Below are 24,425 nucleotides of genomic sequence, written 5' to 3'. Positions count from 1 at the left end.
AAAATAACGCATATTTAACTTTTTTTTTTTGCTTCAAGAAGTTATCATTTTCTTCAGAGTGATATTTACTGCAAATCATTGATGGATTTATGCAACAGAAAAAGCCTCTATTGAAAAAAATACACAATCTTAAACCCAAAAAATACCTAAAGGTTTAAGCCAATTTTAAGCCATGTTCACTTTTTACGGAAATAGTACAACTACTTCCGATTCTTCGGGGGGTACTTTTCAAAATAGCCCTGCAGGTTTTTGCCGATCTATTGTGCTAAGGAAAGGGCTTTGTATAAGTTGAAAAACCCGATCCAATTGTTTAAAGGCAATAAAATATGTTTAAATCAAACCTCACTGAAGCAACTGCCGAAGACACCCAGCAGGACACCCCACCCGGTCACATTATACTGACAACGGGTGAACCAGTCGTCCCACTCCTAATATGCTAAGCGCTAAGCAGGAGTAGCAACTACCATTTTTAGCTCACCTGCCTGAAGGGCAAGTGAGCTTATGCCGTGGCGCGACGTCCGTCCGTCCGTCCGTCCGTCCGTGGCATGCCAGGGTGAAGGGCTACCAAGTTTGTTTAAATGAATAAAGTTGACATTCATTCAAGGTCACCGGGATCAAATAGGCTGACATTTTTAAACGACTTCTTCTCAGTAACCAAGAGTCCCAGGGAGTTGATATTTGGTCTGTAGCATGCTGGGGGCAAAGGGCTACCAAGTTTTTTCAAATGAATGCCCCTGACTCACGTTCAAGGTCACGTCGGTTAAGTATGCTTAAGTCTTTAAATTCTGAATAGCCAAAGTGCTGAGAGACAATATATTGGCTCTGTAGCATGCTTTCAAATAATTGCAGGATCCATATATGAAAAGATCACTGCATTGCAGGTGAGCGATTCGGGCCCATTGGGCCCTTGTTAATGACTCTGGTATGTTTCGACCAGGGGACAGAAACCAAAGCCTTCCTCATAGGGGCGAATGCTCAACTAAAGGCCAAAAGTGAGGCATTGTTAAGGAAGACATTAGGAAGAAGAAAGTTGCTAAGAAAGAAGAGAAAAGATAAAATCCGAAATTTAGTTGCCGCTTACGATCATGAAATGGGGTCATACTAGGCCGTTGTCATCCATTTAGCACACAGTTTCCTGATACAATGCTTGTGTGATGTGATATATATATTAACAACTCTGAATTGGAATATTTCATCATAAGATGTTTTATCGGTTTAGATGGACTCAAGGCTAACATTTTGTATGAGACATCGGATCCACAGCCAGGAACCTCATCAGAGTATGCTGTTGTTCAAAAGAAATCGAAATCAAAGCCTGTATCACCAGATGCGGAATATGCCAGAGTGGACAAATCGAAAAAGGAAACCTCGAAACCGACGAATGATGTATACGCAGAAGTAGTCAAACCTGTTGGAAAGGGTGGAAAGGGTGGCAAAGTTGGAAAAGGTGAAACTATTTTCCTTTTTTTATCGATAAAATGAAATTAATGAATGCCACACGTTAAATGATTCCTTTCCGTATATGTATGAAACTGAAGACTCGATTAACATGTACTTATTTGACTTATATGACTGATTTTTTACTGATATTATGTTCATATATAATACTAATTCAATTAACGCTTTATGATACTATTCTACTCAGTATCATTGAATTCGACATAACTTAGGGAGCATACAGAAGTTTGAACGGGCTGTTGTGGAGGAACAATGCGGTTTTCTTCGTCATTTACCAATCCGTCCTTGTTATCCATTTCATCAAATATCATATCAGAAGAATTTCAAAGTTAACGTCCGAAAGTTCCATGTTATGATGATAGACTATGAGCTGTCAAATAATAGTCTCTAGCAGACGACAGAAATGTCAGAGGAAAGCATTTAAGTTAAATAAACATACATTTTTATTTAAATTCGTTATTTTTTGCAAAACAAGTATTTTCATGATTTTAATTGAGGTTTTAAGCTTCAATTTATTACTTTCAATAAAGTGTTTATTTTCTGTTTCATGTACATGTAAAAGGAAATTCCCCTTAAAAGTAGTTCCGGCAAGTATGGTGATACAACAGTATGCATCACACGTGTGATACAAATCGACAAACAACATTCGCCGAAAGTTGTACCACTATTGTAAGATTACAAATGTATGTGATAAATATATATATTGGCCCCATAGAGCATATGACACATTGTCTCATATTAGATATATAACTCAATTAAAAAATGGCCATGGAAGATAATTTCATGACTCATGCGATGACTGGGCCTCGAACAGCTTATGTATATACTTATTTGTCTTGCTGTTCTTTTATTTCAACAGCTAAACGCAAGCAGGGAAAAATGAAACAAAAAGGTATGTATAGTCATCAGTTCCCTATTGTTTCAATTTATTTTGTATTTATAAAAAGCTACAATGAATGCAATGGTAAAAATATCATGAATTTTAGCTCACCCTGGTCCCAAGGATCAAAGTGAGCTTCAGTTATACCGTAGCATCCGCCGTCCGTCAACAATTGACTTTTTCATTATAACCACAGTTTGGAATTAAACAAAATTTGACCAGAAGCATCGTTATGTGGTGGTGATTTAAAATTGTACACATGGTGGGGCTGAAATCCGGGGATATGAGGGTCGGGACAAAAAAAGTGTCAACTTGGCTAAATTGATATAAACGACTTCCCTGTAACTAAGCAATGAATATCACTCAAATTAATATGGTAGCATCGTGATGAGGTTGATATTCAAAATTGTACAACGGTGGGGATGACCCCAGAGGGTTTATGAGTTTCCTGGTAATATTTTGAAATCGTTGAGATCCCCCACAATATAACCATAAAGGGTATTGTTGTGCATAAAGAGATCAACACAATCATGATGTAAATATAGGCCCGGGGTCTTTTCAAACCACTAGTGACTTAGTTTCTTTGTTATATCTTTGAAACCGTTTAGATGCCCGAACCTATAACCATATTTAACATTGTTTGGCATCAAGAGATATAAACAACGAAATCATGTTGTAAAAATATGCCTTTGAGCATTCCCTTCCCCTAGGAACTTACCGTTAATTTCTTGGTTACATTTTTGAAACCTTTGAGATCCCGGCCCCATAACCATATAGGATTGTTTGACATCAAGGTATCAACACAATATTGATGAAGGAATGTGACCTTAGGATTTTACTCATCCCCTAGGGACAACCGTTTTTTACTTATATATTTTATTATATTATTGAAACCTTTGAGATTCCGGCCCCGTAACCATTGACAGCATACCCAGGGTAACATCACAAGGGAATCTGGACTTCGTTTCTTGGTTTTATCCTTGAAACAGTTAAGATCCCTTCCTCATAACTATATATGGCATTATTTGACATGACTAAATGCAGCTATTAATGAATTGAACATTAACATATCTTGACTCTTGGTCAAATAGAATCAGGTGACTGATACAGGCCCTCTGGACCTTTTACTTTTACATATACCTCATTAGAGACGTGTGTTAGAAAGGTACGATTGAAAATCCATGTAACGATTCTCACTGATTCACACAATGTGATTAGCCAATTTCAGAGAAAGCACTTCAGTATCGATTTTAAAAAAATCAAGGATTTCTTGTCGTTATCTTTTTTGAATTATCGTCGCTGCGGAAATAACTATTTGTTTGGATTTCACCCTTGGTCCTTCTTTCAAACAAATAGGTTTGTAATTTTCAACATATTTCCGTATCAGCGAACGGCGATCCCGGGTTTAAGGATAGATATATCGTCAAACTCCATTTCCAATGTTTCAAAGAGTACTCTGATTTAATCAGGTTAATCATGTTCTTTTGTGAACTTTTTGCAGCATTTGCCATTCTCCACAGCGTACGCTGCTATTTTTGCACAAATTTCGGGAATGTAGTTAGTTTACGATCCTCTTTTCACCGCGTCTATTTAAAGCTGTTTTGTAAACCACGGATGTGTCAATCAGATTTTGTGAGGAAATTGAAGATGGACATGATGGTCATCTTGTAACTCCGATGTCTAGTTAAAACCTTACATGCAATTCATGTACAAGTGAAAACACTGTTCAGTGATTATCCATGGCACGGCAACTGACAATTCATCGTATCTGCTGAAAATCGCCTATGCATTCTTGATCCTATTTTAATTAATAGGGGTAAATAAATCGGAACACCGGTAAACACTCTTAAGTTCACACCTGATAACAATCCGATTTTACAAGCGTGGAGGAAAGGATATATCTTTAAATCAATTTCCAAACAGTTAATTTTCCATTCCCAATTAGCAACATCCCTACATCCCCTTACCCACGGTGTTAAAATGTTCAGGAAGCCAATTTGACATTCAAGGGAGTGATACCATTATCTGGTCTTATTCCAACTGTTCAGGGGTCACCATGCAAATCTCTCTTTAATATTTTGCCCTTGTTTAAACGCATCTACATATCCTCATAAGACATTGTCTTTGTTTTACCAGTATATATTTGAAATACGATTTATTGGTAGAAAAAAATTATTGGTACGATTATGATAAGTTAGCGGAAAACACTCACCAAGAAATCCTGAATTAGGATTATAACAGTGATCTGTTTACGTGTGATGGCATATGCAATGCAAATAGCTGATTTTATGCTGTAACACATTAATTTTCTTTTGTATTTTTTATTCTGTTTGGGTTATGTCCCTTTATGGGACATTTTTATACCGTTGGGGCCCCCAAAGCATACAGCACTTGCTGGTCGCTGATTGTTTGTTTACTTTCCTTCACCTGGAATTTTTCTATCACCGCCATTTTGTTTTTACGCATCTAGCACTTAATTCTGAATTAAGCTATTTTGAAGCCCACTCTCAGTCCACCCTTTTATAAGTAATACGGTTTGGCATAATTCTGTAAAATATCCGCTAATGATGTAAATTGTCATACGAATGGTGTTTTGTTCTATGTCGGCGTAATTCTGTCGAATACCCACCTAAGGATATAAATTGTCATACAATTTGTATTTTGTTCTTATATTGATGCGGAATTAGCCATCTTATGATGAGCATTTAAAAAATATTTCTGATGATAATAATTTTCATGTTTCTATAATAAATCTTGTATAGGATGGCCTTTTGAAGTCAATCATTGGTTTTAGTTTTATGTGGAACGTTCATAAATATACTTAACTAGAACTGTCGCCAGGATGGCTGACTAATACCCCCGCAATCTGCACGAGTCAATGGTGAATTGGAACTGTTAATTAGAGACTAACTAAGATAACCCAGTAAAATATAGTGACCAGTTGCCATAGCATTTTGAAAAAAAAGAAAGTGGCATGCACATCTACACATGGTCCTCTATATTTGTGTGAAGTTTCATTGAAATCAGCCCTTCGGTTTAGGAGGAGTTGTCCGGACAAACTTAAATTTATGGTTCTTATCAGAAAACCTGTTTATAGTGACCAGTTGCCATAGCAACCATAATTTTGAAAAAAAAGAAAGTGGCATGCACACCTACACATGGTCCTGTATATTTGTGTAAAGTTTCATTGAAATTGGCCATGTAGTTTAGGAGGAGCTGTCTGGACAAACTTAAAGTTATGGTTCTTATCGGAAAACCTGTTTAAAGTGACCAGTTGCCATAGCAACCATAATTTGGAAAAAAAAGAAAGTGGCATGCACATCTACACATGGTCCTCTATATTTGTGTGAAGTTTCATTGCAATCGGTCCTTCGGTTTAGAAGGAGTTATACGGACAAACTTAAATTTATGGTTATTACCGGAAAACCTGTTTAAAGTGACCAGTTGCCATAGCAACCATAATTTTGTGAAAAATAAAGTGGCATACACATCTACACATGGTCCTCTATATTTGTGTGAAGTTTCATTGAAATCGGCCCTTCGGTTTAGAAGGAGTTGTCCGGACAAACTTAAATTTATGGTTCTTATCAGAAAACCTGTTGATAGTGACCAGTTGCCATAGCAACAATTATTTTGAAGAAAAAAAAAAGAAAATGGCATGCACATCTACACATAGTCCTCTATATTTGTGTGAAGTTTCATTGCAATCGGTCCTTTGGTTTAGAAGGAGTTATCCGGACAAACTTAAAGTTATGGTTATTACCGGAAAACCTGTTTAAAGTGACCAGTTGCCATAGCAACCATAATTTTTGAAAGAAAAGAAAGTGGCATGCATATCTACACATGATCTTCTATATTTGTGTGAAGTTTCATTGAAATTGGCCATTTAGTTTAGGAGGAGTTGTCCGGACAAACTTAAATTTATGGTTCTTATCGGAAAACCTGTTTATAGTGACCAGTTGCCATAGCAACCATAATTTTTAAGAAGAATAAATTGGCATGCACATCTAAACATAATCATTAATATTTGTCTGAAGTTTCATCGGAATTGGCCCATTGGTTTAGGAGGAGTTATCCGGACAAAATGCGTCTACAGACAGACAGACGGACGGACGGACGGACAACCTGATTCCAGTATACCCCCTAACTTCGTTGCGTGGGTATACTTAACAAGCCCAGACCATTTTACATACAGGAAATTTCAATACAAATTCAATACAAATATAATATCATGTAGACCGTTATGTGTGGTTTTGAAATCGGATCAAGCAATCAAGACTTGCGAGCTTGTTTTGGTTTCCATTAGGACAGTTAGCTTAAGTCCTTTCATGACAATTTATAAACCTTATGGATTATGGATTCGTTTATCCGTTCGGTAGCATATGCTTCAATGGAAACCTAAATAGTCTAGTGAAAGAATAGTTAAGAACTGTCAATTAAATATGCCTAACTTATAACTTTGGATAATTTGAAGTACGCAAGCTACCAAAAAGGTTAATATTACTTAATTATGATATTTCCCTGTATATTTTTAAAAACAATGAAAAGCATTTTCAATTAATTCAAGCTTGTTTATATTCATTTAAAGGTAGCGACACGGAGACGAAAATCAGGGACAAAACAGATGGAAATGGTAAATTTTTTCAAATATTTTTTTTTCAAATATTTTTTTTCAAACAGAGTTATGACGAAATATCAGATAAATGCATTGACGATACACAAGGTAAACTTTATATTGCATCAATTATAAATTGATAATTTAATCAATTAACTAAAATAAATTCAAAACTCGAAAGTTATCCGTTTATCTGAATATGTTTGTTACTGTTCAGGTGAGGACGTGTATGAAAAGGTTGAAGACATTGAGGGGGCATCTGGCAATATCTACGCTAATTGTCAGGATGAAACCACGCCTGTTTCCACCACAGGATCTACCCGTAAAATGGTATGTTTAGATGTATATCGTCCATTCGTAATAACGGAACGTTAGTAAAATGATTTTAATGTATTTGTATTGTTCATATCAATTCTCATCTTACTTGTGTTATATCATTCTCACTAAGAATTGTGTAAGGTTAATAAAAAGGCTCACAGGTAATAATAGAGACTGGACCCTAGAATATTAAAATCATAAATGAAATTGAGTTTCATTATTTTGGTCTTTAGGATAGTTCATTGGTCGACATACAATCAAACCTTGTACTTGTATTTGATAGCGTTACATGTATGTACATTGCAGCTGTAATGGTACTTGACAGTGTTACGTTGTCATATGTCTCAAAATAGGTGGGGATAATCTAGTATTAGCATTTTGCGTACAGGGGTTAACACGTCCTACCATGTGCAAATAATATGCAAAACGTAAACAAACATGTCCTGTATGTGTTTGTTACAGTTTTAAAACATTTATACAGTTTAGACATGACTTTTGGAATAAATTGATACGGTTAGACTGTAAACAATGTTTCGGCTTATTTCCGTTACCTTCTCGGAATACTAGGTCTTATTCTCCTTGGCGTTTTCAAGGGCGTCCCTTTAAATCTATACTCATATTTCCCTTATTTAGGAGAATTTCTGACCAAGTTGTTAAACTACTGTCACTTTTAGTAAATCGCTCTTCGTCATTGGTACGTGTTCCGTCCGTCCGTTCGTAAAACAACCCTTGTTATTAGTATTTCTAAAGAAGCACATGAAGGATTTTCTAAAGCTTGATATTTAAGTTTCCCTGGTCCTTTTATGTTCCTTTGAGTTTTAGTCTGACCAGGTAAAGAAATTGCCGATAGGCGGTCCTCGATGATTTTGAGATTTGAAATTTACGATCGCTATTTCTTTAGAGATGCAATAAGCCCAAATAATTCTGAGTTTGATCCAGAAAACAAAAGCGCCGACATACGGACATTATTGATATTGCAAGTTGAAGGTTATTTTCGCGTTTTCCTGAGAAGTGCAATAAGGATATTATTGAAACTTGACGAGTTTCTAGTTTCGCCGTTCAATTTTGGATCTGATCAGGAAAACAAAACAGCTGATAGGCGACCATCTTTTTGATAAGCCGCCATTTGGAATTTGACAGTGGAAATATTTTTATCGCTATATACGGGGAAGCAATTGAAATGCATTTCTGAAAATGGATATGCAAATTCCTCTTGCCCACTTGTTGTGGCAATTCAGTTTTTGGATTTACCAAGACAGCTAGGTGCAAGTGGTCATCTTATTTATATCGATAATTGTTGTATGCAATTCAGTTTCTAATATTTGCAGTTTAAGTTACAAAACTATCAGCACGTTTAAATAATGACAACTATCTAACTCCTTACAGAACCAAGATGGACTGATCTACTTGGATATCGAATTTAAAGATGAGAAACAAAACGGAAGCAGAAATTATGTCATCCGTGGCATTGAAAATAGAACTGACTATGCAGATGTGGACTTCACCAACCATGCAGATCCACTCCCCCCTGACAGCGAGGATTCTCATCAGCAAGGAGGCTCTGTCATATCTAACTAGATTCTGGTTGCACAATCGTTTTCATAATCATTTTTACTGCGGCCATGCTGTTAAACAGTTTCTAACTCATAGTGTTATCCAGAAAAGCACACTATATATATTCATCACAGTACAAATGAAACAGAAAATTCAAATCTTTACCTTCGGATCAGGTCAGGGCACGAGTAATAATGTTGTCTTCCTTCGGCAGTTGTTTTACTATGTTATATATCAAATGATCAGCATGATGTATTATATGCACTATGTGTTGGTGATCCGAAGATATAGATTTGATTTTCCTGTCGTAGTTGTTTTGTGATGAATATTTATGGCATGAGTACAATTCGCATCCATGTATGTAAATACATTACGACCCAGGACCCAGTTTCACTAAAGGTCGTAAGTCTACACGTAGACATAAACGTAGACGTAGACGTAGCTTACGTCTAAAATGAGTTTCACTAAAAGTCGTAACTGTGCAAAGCGTAAAGTTACGCTTAAATCTACACGTAAGTCTACGTCTGCTCCTGAGTACACTTAAAATTAAACGTAAGTGAAACAAAACAAATTTTCATCACAGCAGACGATTTGAACAATGGATGTTTCACAACATAATTTCTATAAACCGGATGACGGATCATATTCACGGAGAACAAAATATGTTATATTCTATGTATTTCCCCTGTAAGGATAGTTCAGAAAGTAAGCTGTGATCCACTTCATTTCCGTTTTCATTACGGGATTAATAAGTTTGTTTTCTGAACAAGTAATGGACTACGGAAAGTATTCGGCGATGCAGTCCCCTATGCGTTCTCTTTATGATTCAAATATTTCCTATGACACATATATACGTCTTCTGGAAATTGTTAAAAGAAACAATTGCAACTTTCGTATTTGATCTACATTTGCGTTATTGATATACGGTTTGCGAATAAATATGGTGTTTGCACGAGATATGCACGATATAATCCAGGTGCGATTGTGGATGTGGATCTATATTTGAAAATACATGTAAATGCATTTACTGTTACAACACAGCAAATAAAACATTAGATTAAGTGTTCAGGTAAAACTAAGACAAGCAGATTCATTTCATTTCATCAATTTTTATTGTTATACAGGTAGATGGAAGTCAAAAGCTCTGCCGATTACACGTATTACTATATGAGTTACCACATCTGATTGGCTGTAATGCACTACTATCTACCTGTAGTCTAATCGGACTAGTGCACTATGGTGTAAATGTTAGTATACCCGCAAATTAAACTGAACATTAAAGCACTGAGCAGCTAACAGCAACAGGTTGTTAAATCAAGTGAATGCAATGAATTGACATCCGGAACGGATGTTGTTATACTTACCTATATCATTATTACATGCAAAGTGACTACAAAGAAGACTTATGTTTTGCTTTATCATATCGATCCATGTATACTTCCTGTTTTATCTTAAAATAACTACAATGAAAAGTTAGTTGTATTCACGGTCTTTTTTGAGAAATCAACAAATAAAATAAGTAACCAATAAGAAGCAAAAACTGATCATTTCTGCTTTTTTTCATCGTTGCTATAGCATACACTTGAAATTTAGATTTTTTTTTTCATTCGCAGTCACCTTCCGTATATAATTAACCACATTTGTTTGGCATTAACTAGATTCTACAGACTCATATTTTGGGGTAAAACTATTAAATCAATAAAAAAGTGATGATTTCTGTAATTTCAAATATTTTGTCATGTGTTAATTAAATATTTTACATCGTAATTTGATTAGCTTAGCAAATAGCAATGAAACGAATATATTTTACACACTTAAGTGGTTCATTATTGTATTGGTTTTGATTTCTTTTTCATCAAAATACGGAAAAAGAAAGAAGCAACCGTATTCCATTCCCCAATTCAAACATTACGGTGTGTCTTCTAGCCATTTGCAATTAGTTATGCTTCTTTTTGTATTTTCAATGATAGTAGGATGAAATTTGGTTTTTAAATGTTTTTTATTACATGTACATACGCTCAAAAATGCAAAAAAGGACATTTCTCACAAGAACAGAAACAGAATTGACCTCTGTTCAATGGAATACTGAATGCCATGATAAACGTTTCAAAATACTGATGTTTCTTTTTTTTTCAATTGATATTCTAAACCTGTGTTGTCGTATGCATTGAAAATACTAATAAAATAGATAATTTGAAACGAGCCAGCTGTGAATTTTTGTTGTTTACCTTTTAATGGACAACATACTTTGATATACCTCTACCTTGATTACTATATAATATCAAAGTAACTGGTTAAATAGATCCCTAACGTATAAACAGCCTACACCAGGTAGTCCAAAGAACGCCCACCATGAACCAGGATAATGGCTACCAATATGAATATCATACATGGAACATACGCGGACTAAGGGCAAATATAGAAGAGTTTCAAAAATTTATCCCAACTTCCACATTTGCCTAGCTGACTGTTCAATTAATCTTCCTCTGAGCATTGCTTACAATCCCAACTTCCAACACCATAATAATTCACGGAGATTTTAATGGACATAACAGCCCGTGGGGCTCTCCAAACACAGCCGAGAGAGGAAGATGTGTTGAGGAATTTATAGATAAAAAAACCCTGTGCCTTTTTAACGACAATACTCCTATCTATTTAAATCTTGATACAGGCTCTCGTACCCACAATGACATATCATTATGCCATCCCTCCATTTTACTCGATTATGACTAGAAGGTGCATGGTGATCTATCTGGGAGTGACCACTTCCCTATATTTCTTATGAATATTTGGACTCTTCTTGATGACATGCAGATTGGTTCCAATTCCATCACCTGTGCAATGAGGAGCTTTCCATTTACTAAAATCGATGACCAATTAAAACATTCACTGAAACGCTTGCTTAAATTGCCACAAAATTTACAACAAAGTCCGTTCCAAAGCCTACAAAACCAAAGAATATTGTATTAATAGATCCGTCCGAAATACAGCTCTAGCAAGGTTCCTGTCTTCCCCTACCGTTGAACATTACAATAATCATAAAATTCGGAGGGTTAAGGCTTGGCCATCTATCAAATATGAAAAAAGAATAGCTGGATGAAATACGCAACATCATTCCATCTTATTAATAAAAACCGAGTTTTCTCTTCTACATTTGAAATTACGAATAAAGCCTAAAACTCATCAGTCAAAAATCAGTCTAAAAATATCCAAACATTTAAGAAAGGGAGAGAGAAAATACAAAAAACAAAAACAAACGGCTTAACTTTAAATCCTATAACATGGAAAGTTACAACAAACCTTTCGATCTGCTAGAGTTGCTTGAATCTTTGGAAAACCACATGATTCATTACAATGTTTCCTATTTATTTTTGATCAAGTCTACGCTTCCGAAATGGTCCCTGAGTCTTGGAAGGAATCTACGATTTTTTCAATTCCAAAACCTGGCAAAAACGCCACTGACCCAAACAATTACCATCCTATCTCCTTAACAAGCTACATTTGTAAAACAATTGAACGAATGAAAAACACTAGACTGGATTGGTTCCTTGAATTCAATTATATTTTGATTCCACTTCATTCGATAAGCTTTCTTAAAAAAGGAACATCCTGTTGCTGTCTTCTTTGATCTGGAGAAAGCATATGGTACTATATAACAATATGAGAGACCTGCATGAAATTGGTGTATGTGGTAATTTCCCAAAATTGATTTCAAATTACAAATCTAACAGACAACTCTAATAACAAATTAGATTAAATTTATTCTGATTCTGAAATAGCCAAACAAGAAATGGGAAACCCTCAGGGTGGGATCGTATCTGTAACACTTTTGGGTCTGAAAATCAACAGTATAATCAACTGTTTCGGTAAGTCAACTGAAGGGTCTCTATTCGTTGATGACTTCTTGATCAGCTATAGGTCGAAGAACATGCACACGATAGAACGACAACTTCACCGATGTTTAGGTAAACTACAAACATAGGCAGATGGAAACTACTTCGAATTCTCCAGACCAAAAACTGTCTGAATGCCTTTGTAAAAATTCTGGCGTCAGACACCAGTGTATCCTTGTACAGTTATTTAAGTTCGTCAACTCTGTGGTTCTGTCTCGACTTTAATGGCTGGCCACATATCAATGATATGACAACACGGCTTATAATGTTCAACATTTTATTATATTTAGAATGTAGAAGTGATGAGAAGGTAAAACATGATGACATAATATACACACATGTTAACGTAACCCAACCGTGCGTCCGGCCAATATCTCATATGAAAAATATCCACCCCTGTTCCTCCCTGGGAATAAATGTACACACAAATACCATGACTATAACATGCCTGCAACGGGAACAGACCATCCGAATTACATCGGAATTACTGACTATCTCATGCCTATAATTGAGAGAAAAATACCACCCAACCCGGGATCATTTAGAGGTCCAAGTCCGAAATATACTACATACCTGACTCTATGAAAGAGAAAGACGAGCCGGCCAGCTGCATGTAACTTGGCCTCTGTCAGACTGTTGTATAATGCTAAGTATTGAATTTTGGTAGTCGTGTGCTCTTGGACGATTTAAAGAGAAGTGTTAATGTTCATGCTTGAATATTGGAACTCTTCAGTGTTTTAAGTATCGAAATCGGCATATAGAAACGAACAAACGTTGACAGATGAATGCAATAGATCGTTATTAATTCGATTTATCATTTAACGATGATTTCCAATGAATTTGTACGGACAATTTGTAGATTCAAAACTGTGGTAAAATCACCTTCCTCGTCGTTGCCATGACAGCCGATCCAAGCTGCAAGACAAAGTGTAAGATGCAGTCTTTTGCCAACATGCCGTTTTTTTCTTAAAACTACATTAACACCTCATATTAATTGAGGTTGTTTTACCATACCTGATTAATTTCAATAAGAAAACTAACAAATACACTAAAAACACAGAATGAAGCCTTCGTGTCAGGCAGTGCAGACACAACGCTGGATCTGTAGACAATGTGACGTCATCGGAATGTACAACAATGTACGGTCAAACCTGTAATAGCGGACAACCTTATATAGCGGACACCTGTCTATAACGGAGAGTTCCAGGAAACCCCAAAGAAAATCACTACATAAATAGCATGTATATAGCCGACACCTTCCTAATGCGGACAGCCGACACTTATTTTTGTCCGTAAAGTTGTTAAAAATTCTGTATAACTGACACGTGAAGCCATAGCCGTGTTGTTATTTGCGTCTAAAATGTTTCTAAATAACCAGCAGAGCGTTAATCACTAAAATCCCCTGGCAGCAATGCTAACTTAGGAAGCAGTCACTACTGTAATTACAAAAGAGGCACCGATCGCAAGAATGGTCAGGTGGTGATAATTAAATCATTATCAAGACCAATGAAAGAGGGACAAAGCAATAGTTATGTCTGTCATAATTGTTTTACTTACAAAAACAACCGTATACAAATCTAATAGGGCGCAACTGGCAAGCAAATGGTTGTCAGTCGCCATTTTCTCACACTCAGAACTCCTCGGAATATGACCACGCAACATATCAAGAAGAGGTGAAGAGTTCCGAGTGACTTTGTTCACACTATAGTAATTGACTGAACCAGAAAATTAAATTTAATTAAATCCCCAAATGGATTTCAGAAATATGTCTCCAAATAAATGCTTAGGGATAATAATTATAAGAGGAAGATGTACTTTCCTTTATAAAGGGTTAATGTTGTAATAGAAAAGATATTTCAATCATATTTTTTCCCAAAATATTGATGATTAATGAAAATTGCTTAAATGAGAATTATCTCCACTTTTTTTTTTACTATTTTGAGTATTTGTCTGAATAGATATTCAGTATAGTATGATTTGGACCGATGATCACAGCAACACGCATCCTGGTTTACGGGATGTAAATATGGAATTATGCACAACCTGTACGTGTTCAAAACTCAAATCTTTTACACAGTTCTGTCAAAAATGATACCACCCAATGATCCAGGTCGGTCATTAAATTGCAGAACTACATGTCAGTTGTCGAGCACACTGGTACAGTTTTACAGGTAAACTGTACATAATGCTGCTGGTGTCCAACTGCCCTAGAGGCGAATTGTATCCAGGGCTCTGAAATCACATTAACAGAATGAGAACAATATGTACTAATTGCAGGTAAGGCTATTGGTTGGTTTTGGGAAGTGGTGAATTTTCACTTATACTCTCTTATTATAGCAATGATCAACCCTTTGGTATTTTATTTTGCTCATCTATGGTTTCTGATTACAAAACAGAAAACATTGAAAATCGGTTGAAAAACAAATTTTCTATGCGATTTATAAAAAACGAAAATCCACTCTCCTAAAACGGTTTTTTTTTAAAATATGCAAAAAACGTGTACTCCATGCATCTTGATAAGTTGAATATGATTTTGTTTGTATAATTGGTGTAAGAATTGGCAAATTGTAATATTCAAACTAAAAAAACCGAACATTCTTTCGTTTTTATGTAAGATATTGCAGGTATAATGTTCATTATGGTCATTTTAAGTGGATTACCACTCTTTTTTTAAATTTGGAACTTACCAAAGTGAGTTGAATATCCCAGTTCCCGGTCTTCTGTTGCTGTTTGTGCCACATTAAAGATTACTGTAATACACAAACAACAATATTATTAATTTATTTGAATATTACAGGCTTTCTAAGGGGTATAGAAATCAATGTTTTGTATTAAATATTTAGATGAAAATAAATAGTTTTAAAATAGTCATACTTCCAACAACATTTCATACAACTACTAACTATAAATTACTGAAACTGGAAATGTTTGTAAGACATGAATGCCCCAGTCTCCATGTCAAATTGGTGCACCTAATTTCATCAACTCAAGAGTAGCTGAATCCATAAATGGGACAGGACGGGCACGACGGAACTTGGCAGATACATGTATGGGTATTTAAAAGCAAAAAAAAAAAAAAAAAAATGAACACGCCATGCAGAGTAGATGACCACCTATCCACCAACAAATAATTGAAGGCGGTGGCATGAAAATGCAAAAAAAAATCATTTTCATATGGATTATATCTTCATGAAGAATTTCAGCATAACAAGAACAACATAACAGCATCTAAGTGTGTACCTGTGGCTTGGTGCAACGACCAGGTTGCCTGCCGCATTGTCTTCCAGTATCATGGAAACATGCACAGCAGGATCATCTGCATACTTAACGTTGTACTAATCCGCGAAGCCTGGTACCACTGACAAGACGACTCCACTTGTCTTCAAATATGTGCCTAATTTTCTTGTTGACAAGAAGGGTATTGTTGTACCTTGTCTTGCCTCATTCACTAACACCTAAGTTTTCCATAAGGTCTTTCGGTGTCATATTTCTTTTTCCAGTGGAAAACAGAAATAAGTCTTTCTTATCAGACACTTGATGGAGGACTTTCTTTCGAAATGTTATATGGGCTTTTACCGCTTTCATCTTTTCTGTTGATGTCCCTATCTCCTGCAAATGGCTTTCTATCTCATCGTCTGACTAGCATATACCGAAATGCAAAATGTCGGTTGTCATTTTTTTCATTCCGATTTCTTTTCCTCTTTACGTCTCAAAATTTCCATCCTGTCATTTTCTATGGCTTTAATGCTATCTTAAAATTGAGTCCGAAGATGACGTCCTTCCTTACGAGCGTGGGTCAGAATGGTATGTCTGCGATCCGGATCCATGGATGCTAACACTGACTGGTTGTGTTGTGCGAGAACATGTTTCATTACATATACTGGAGGCATTAGGATGGTATTTCAGTAGGAATTCCAACTGGCCGAAAAAGAACACTGGCAGCTTGTTATGCTTAATGGTACTACGTGATTCTTCTGAATGCACACAGAAATATTTTCCACCACTCAAATGGTCCGATGCCTGACGCTTCAGAAAATGAAACAGTGCCTCAAATAGGCACTGCAGAATTTCTATTGTTTCTATTGTTTATCACCCCGCATCAGAAGCTCATCAACAGGGCCACCTCCAATCTCTGTATTGGGGAAGGTAAAGGGATTGCTTGTGAAATGTCATTTGCATCATTTCCCCCCTTTTATCTGCAATATCGTCAAGTTGTCTCAACACACAGACGCTGGTCATTAATTCTGTTAACTGATTGTCTACTTGGCAGCTTAGTGGGTTCCTTCCCACAGAAATCACACACAGTTTTAATTACCTGGCTTTCTTTACCTATTGTCTAAGAAATCCATCACACAGTTGGTGAAGTCTGATGAAAACAGTTATCTTCCTTGTTGAAGGTAGAAATAGCAGCATTGTTATTCAGCAAAGTTTGCCAATACTCATTGTCTATTTCTAAATTGAACATTCTTTGTTGGTGATTTCTATATTCTTCTGTATTCTAACTAAATCCTTATCTTTTATCTGACAGTCTAATCTCAATTTCTTACATTCTGAAAGTTTATTGTGTGCTCTGTTTAATTTTCGCTTGAGAAGTTTCACCTGATATGAAGGAGCCTGTGTTGGCACAGTTGTTTGTTGGGGTGGTGACACCAAGATTTCTTCATTTCTGGTGGGTGTACAACTGTGCAGGTAGGTATATTGAATTACCTTGTAGAAGGGCCTTTGATCCACTTCCTCCAGCTTTCTTTTGTTTTGTTTATGAGATTGTATAAGAATGCTTTAAGAGCAGATATGGAAATATTGTCTATAGGTAAATTTGATATTTTGGACAACCACACAGCACATTTGTCTAAAAAGTTTTTAAAATGTGATTTACTGTATGAAAAAAGTTCTAAAGCTAATCCATTCTTAATAGTTGAAGTTTCTGGAGTAATGTTTTCTAAGTCTTCTTCCAGATCTTTTTCTGTAATTCCAAATTCTTTGCAATATGGGCCAATCATACTGACTGACATTGCTGATAATTTTGAAATTAGATTTCATGAAATAGTTTAAAATTAATGTTTTACATCTCCTCCAGTGTCTTTTCAAAGTCCTCTATTTTTTTAAAGACAACATATTTCTTCTTAGTCGAGCATTTTCTGCTTTCAACATGAAGTTTTCAGTCTGAAATAGATAGAAGCATCATCATAAGTTCAGGTTAAACAGTTAAAGTTAACATAGAATAGTGACATTTTCATAAATGTTAACACGAAGATTAGAATAGTTTTGCTAGTGTATTTATTATATAGATGAAGCTGTGTTAACAGTTTTCTTGTCATAGTTGTATTGAAATCAAGACACCAATATAATTATCAATTGTACATGCAAACTTGACATATCACGTATAATGTAAATATCATACAACAAGTTCTTACTGTTGATATATACCTCAAATTCTTCGTAAGTCGGTCTTGACTACTCGTAGGGGCCGGTTCGCCACCTTTTCCCTGTCAAATGGGGATGAACTCATAAAATTCAACTCACCACTTGAGCTGCTGTCATCTATGAGTTTTGATGGCCCTGATGCAAATGGTTGCTGATCTGAGGTCAGCCTTCCAAACCTCAGGTGGTAGCTAATCTGGACAGCAAGAGGAAGGAAAAACCTACAATTTATAAGATTGAAATAATATATGGTTCAAGATAACAATGTTCTAAAGACTAACAGTACATACATTTTATGGATACAGTATGTCACGAGACTATAGGACATTTCTTTGTATATCTGTGTGGGTTTATGATTTCGAGTACTGTTTAATAAAGGCACCAAGACGGTTATATTAACGAATATCTTTTATTATATACGACGTTTAAAAAACAGTAGTAACAGAACAGAGATATCAACCTGAAATAAAAAGAACAATACCTGACCGACACTATACAGACACGTGTTAACGCTTTCAAGTATAATTAAATAACCTATTTAATACTGTAAAGTATTAAATATTTATACAGGTATCTATTTAACATATTTATATTAAATTCTATTTTATTTCTAGGTTACACTTGGAACAATTTACATAGTATTTTTACACTCACTTAGACTATCGAGCCCGACGACATGCGTGTCATCATGTTAATTAAAGATATATTCAAACTGTAATTATAATAAATTGATATATTCATTATCTAAAGTAAATAGTTTAATTAGATTAAATATTTCATTTATATAATTTATATTTAAATACTCTTACCTTTTTAACACTGTTGCTGTAAGTCACACAGGTTTTTATGGAATGTCTATCCGTGCTGGTCTTATAGCGTGGTGTGGTTTGGCCTTACCTGGACAGGGTCCGGCAAGGCCTTGAACGTGCACGGGCACAGGGGCTTGGCACGATTTTCCAAATGATGGTCCATATATATATGTATTATAGTGTCAAGGGAACTAACAACACAGAGGGGGAAAACGAATGTATTATTTTTTTAAAATTATTTTTTATTATTATAAAGCACATGGGTTCCGTTACACAGACCATACACATAATCTTAACACCATGCTATGTTTCGTTTTATAAATAGGCAACATAATGCATTTGAACGATTCTGATCACTGATAATAATGACACATAATCATTTAACTTGGGTTCCAAATCAATCGGCACCCCGTGGCCATCGCCCATATTATCCGCACAACTGGCACAGACATTTACCAACATAAATTGACTTTATAAACATTTTCAAATGTAGTACTTCAAAATTAAATGCTCCGGATACAAGAGTGAAATTGCATGACTAGATATTTAATATCTGATAGTCGCACTATGTCTATAATGTGTATTTCATCCGCGCCATGTGTGACTAGCATGGCGTCGGATAAATTTTTTAACACGAAAAGCAATCGGCCACAATCAGGCCTAAATTTGTACATCTACGGATAAATTAGGTTCATCCGTAAAAAACAAATATCTATACATATTTTTGAAATCTTATTTCCTATTCCACTGCCAAATTGATTTCATCTTCATGTTGAAACCGGAAAGAGCTTACAGACAAGGGAGGTAACTCAGTAATGTATTCTATGTTTTATATTAAAGCGTCGTGCTCCAAACTTTTTTCCGTTAATACATGCAAGTACAAGATTTCTTATCTAAACAGAAACAAGCAGTATCTGCACCCAATTTTATAACGTGAATTGCGGGTTATTCCGCAATACGTATTATTTTGCTGTGTATCCAATAATTCACATGCATGTTGAAGAGACAGTGTGATGATTTTTTGTTGTAGTGCCATATACATGTAGTATACACAGAGTATTTTCAATATCATTAACTTATCATCCTTAAATTTCATGAAGTAAACAAATGATTTGTTTTACTTTTGAATTGAAAAAAAATAAAACTGAAATATTATAAAGATCTGTTGTTGTTGTTTTCTTCCATTCTTTTTTTAATTTAATTAGATTGAAAGTGGGATCGATTTGTGCATGATATACAATTACCATCAAATTGTTATCAATTATATTGTTACAAATTGTGTGCATATTTAAACGAAACATTGAGAAAGAAATGTCATTACCAAGTTATAAGACCCATGTTGGTGGTTCGTGCAGCATTTGAAAAATTCCGCCAGATATCCTTTCGTAACTTTGTTTATGTTTCGTTTTGTGTTACGATGGTCGGTACAGCCCAGAAGCGCTCCGAATAAATATTAACCAATCAGCTCGATCGTTCCATCGACAACGAAAAGGAAAACATGGCGGTTCTTTTTTACTGTAAGCTCGGTGATGTTAATATGGAATTGCTACATCGCACGACAGATAACATCACCAAACGACATCATGTACTGACATAGTTATGGTTACTGTATACCGCTGCAGGCGTCGATTTTTCGATTTCGGAGTAGCTAATGAGGTACCCATTAGAGACGAGACGACTACTCAACCGGACAGGGAGATTTTGACCTAGCCATTTCTGCATCTATTTCCGAATTCGCCAGGTCATAACTTGGACAATACTTGGTCAATTTTGTTCATCGAACGCTCATTGGAAAGATCAAACATTTCTCTTAAAGGTAATATATGTGTCACTAAGATCTTTGGCCCGTAGAATGAAAAAAATAATTTAAAAAAAATACATTCGTTTCCCCCCTCAGTGTTGTTAGTTCCCTTGACACTATAATACATATATATATGGACCATCATTTGGAAAATCGTGCCAAGCCCCTGTGGAGTCGGGCATGTGACGTGTGCCCGGCCGGCTAAAGTGTCATACAAATCATTCGTCAAAAGTCACTTTTACAATTGCTTAAAAAGTGACTTATGATGAATGATTTGTATGGTTATTACGAACACTTAAGCAAGAAGTACATTATATAAGTTTTGTTCTTCTGAGTACATGCATTTTTTTATGTAGGCGAGGCTGCTTCTCGTAGGCCCCCTATATCAATATATAGACCCTAACTACATCTCCCCAGTCAATTCCTCATGGTTTGGTAAGCTATACATTTAAACATTTTCAAATAAAAAGTCATGAAAATATAGATAAAAAAGTTGATGAATGATTAGGCCATACCAATTAAAGTTTTATTGTTCTTCGGAAAATGAGATTTCAAAATTGGAGCACGGGGTCATGTCTAGTCTTATATTAAAAAAATATTTCAGACTATTTGTTAATATATGGCTAGACATGACCCTGTGATTTGAGCGAGCGAGCGATTTTTTGTTTGTGTTTAAAAATGAATTAGATTCCTTAAAAATTGGAGCGATTTCATAGTCCTAAATGTAAGAATATGTGTTTGATTCTTAATATATTGTATCAACAAAAAGTACATACAAGGTACATTCAAACTGGTGTAGTGATGTACCACTTTGTAAAATGACCTTACATTCTTAATAGAAAACCTGTCCATGTAAGTTTAGTGATTGAAATGAACCAAAGCAACATACAATAACAAGTCTCTTAGCAACCATCCATTTTTTCTTGGCAGTTGCAGGGATATTTATGTTCCAAATGAGTGAATATTCCAGTAAAATATGATATACTTGAGTCCATGATTCTAGGATGCTTCCATTAAACCATTTGGTTGAAATAGTTAACCCTTGAGTGAAAATGCAATTATTTCAATAAACAACAAACATTTTTAAAGTTTAAAAGTTTTTATTGTATTAAATAAAAGAAGGTTTATGGTTTGTTGTACATGCAGTTTTAGTACAACATAGTAGGACAAGATTTTAATGCTTACGATTCACAAAAGCCCTGCTTTGACTGGCATATACACTGTAACTGTAACAGTAGTATAAAATAATCACTTTCTCGCCTTCGGCTTTCACTATGAATTTTGCAAATCCCATGTTCAAATCACAGGGATTCGTTACAAATGATATGACATGAGATGGGTCACACATATGTATCCGTACACTGTGTAGGAGTGATCAGCGTTAGAAATAACAGCATGCCCGCCGGCCCGCAGCCAGTTTATTTTGAGACTCAAAAGATCTCAAAAGATCAGTAGACCCGTTTGGCCAGTCGGTAAAAACAACAAAACAAAAATATGTTCTTGGTCGAAAGTGATAGTGGCTGGTTAAACCTAATTAAAGTGTTCTACTGATCCAGCATGGCTTTTGCCATTTGGTTTCCTCGGGTCTTTTGTCGCTAGCTGCAATAATACCCAAGGTTTTCAACAGACAACACTTGACACTTTCAGACGATTCGTGACATGAATAAATCTAACAAGACCATAAAAATTGAAAATCCTTATTTATTTTAATTTTCATAGAGCAAATTAAGACATGTAGAAAATAAATAAGGCATGAAAAAAATGGGAAGCCTGCCTTGATGGCTAGGGATATTTCGAAAGTTATTTCAAACCCTGAGAGTGATATATATCAGGCAATTGGAAAAACAACCATGAACCCTTCAGCTAGTGTGGGCTGAAGGCGAATGCTACCGTGACATGTGTAGTACCATGTTCTGTGGTGGATCGCTATGCCTCCCGCCGTCAAACAGGAACAGTCCCCCGACAGTCTGTACCCCATGCTGACATTTCGGCACATACATACGGGTGTCCATATACATATTAATTTACATAATCAACTTGGGACAAAACTTCTATTATAACTTTGATATCTCACGCGCTGGGTATTTTCAAATGTACCTGGGTGAAAGTGTTCCGTATTGTGATGGAATTCAGTATTTTCATTTTTGATTTTGATCATTTTTGTGAATCATCTAAATCTGGTGAGAAAATTAGAGGGGGTTAGGTAGGTCAAAATTTTATTTCAGTGTCTATGGTCCTCTTATTTTCCATGTTAAAACCGGTACCACATTCATAGGAAATGATATGATTTGATCTCATTTCACATATTTTCAATCCTGCTTTTCGTAATATTTGTCCCTGACAGACATCATCAATCCCGGAAAATTTATCCGGTTCTGGAACCTGTTGCCTATTAGATAGTAACTAAATCGGTGTCTCTGAAATGCTTACAAGGGACGCAATACGCTCTGTTACAAGTGCTTTTCCGACATCACATGTCTCTTTGAGAATGCGTTTTCTGACAGAAAAAGATGACACCAAATTAAACCTCTGGAAAATGATTGTAAGAATAAGTGGAGCTTGAGGGGAAGGACGAATATATGATGCACGATTGGGTAAAGAAATCCAACATTCCGGGAGTGGATTATTGCGCTGTGTGTGGAAAGTCGATGAAATACACGAGCAACGGCAAAAAAGTATCGGATATCACTGTGAAGATGATCATGACAAGTCACAGGAAAGCAGTGAAATGTTGAAGTCGAATACAACATTTCCATTTTCAGAGGAAATTATCGCCAAGCCATTTTTATAAAAAATAAACCGCTGAATAATGATTGGTAACATCTGCTTTTATGTGCGAACAGACATTGCCATTTTCGATGGCCGAGCAATTAATTCAATTGCCTTTGCTAAAAGAATGATAAAGCTGCTCTAAATAAAATTTCATTGACAAGGACAAATATGACATATATAACAACACATGGTGTTCCAAAATTTTTCAAAGAGGAATTAAAGGAGAAATTTTCTGGGAAATTCTTTTCACTAAACACATGAATGAAGCAACAAACAACAGCATGGATAAAGTTGTAAATATATATTAATATAAAAGCACCCAACTGGGACCTAAGCAGGAGGCTATTGCCCTCTGTACCCCCAACTTTTTCAGTATTTTCGTAATTTTTCACTTTCACCCATGAATGTAATACTATCTGTCGTTTGTGGCATAGCGTTCCACCACAGAACATGGTATTTCACATGTCACAGTAGCATTCACCTGCGGCCCACACTAGCTGAAGGGTTCATGGTTGTTTTTTCCAATTGCCTAACATATATCACTCATACTGTATCTCATTGTGTTCCTAGTACTTACTGTTTATATGTCATGCGAGTGTATTTGTATTCTTTGTGTCTTGAGAAATGGGCGGACTGCCTTGAAAATTTGACATATATTTTTGTCCACACTGTTGGAATTACTTCTTTGCCCGATATTAACATTTTTAAGTAATGCAATTAAGGATCCAGTGTTATCCGGAAACTACCGTTTATATTACTTCTATGACCCATACCTACACTGTGTAGGGAAATACATATGTGCGACCCATCTCATATATGGTATCATTTGTAACAAACCTCTGTGCTCAAATCGTGACATGCTGATCGCAATATTGATATCATTGGAAATTACAATGTTGTCATC

The 24,425-nt window shown here is 35.6% G+C and overlaps 1 protein-coding gene across 1 annotated transcript in view; it reads left to right on the top strand.

Annotated features, from left to right (window-relative positions):
• Positions 1-11,027, top strand: part of LOC117341418 — a 39,648-nt gene extending 28,621 nt beyond the window's left edge. Inside the window, exons 7-11 of the mRNA XM_033903268.1 lie at positions 1,220-1,447; positions 2,318-2,350; positions 6,927-6,971; positions 7,171-7,283; positions 8,658-11,027. Of these exons, the coding sequence (XP_033759159.1) occupies positions 1,220-1,447; positions 2,318-2,350; positions 6,927-6,971; positions 7,171-7,283; positions 8,658-8,849 (611 nt within the window). The 3' untranslated portion in view covers positions 8,850-11,027. The remainder of the gene's footprint in view (positions 1-1,219; positions 1,448-2,317; positions 2,351-6,926; positions 6,972-7,170; positions 7,284-8,657) is intronic.
• Positions 11,028-24,425: the final 13,398 nt, after the last annotated feature.

Source organism: Pecten maximus, chromosome 13 (assembly GCF_902652985.1).
Source record: "Pecten maximus chromosome 13, xPecMax1.1, whole genome shotgun sequence".
In the NCBI taxonomy this organism is placed as follows: Eukaryota; Metazoa; Mollusca; class Bivalvia; order Pectinida; family Pectinidae; genus Pecten; species Pecten maximus.
The sequence above is the reverse complement of the archived record's forward strand: the minus strand, read 5'-3'. Positions and strand labels throughout refer to the sequence as shown.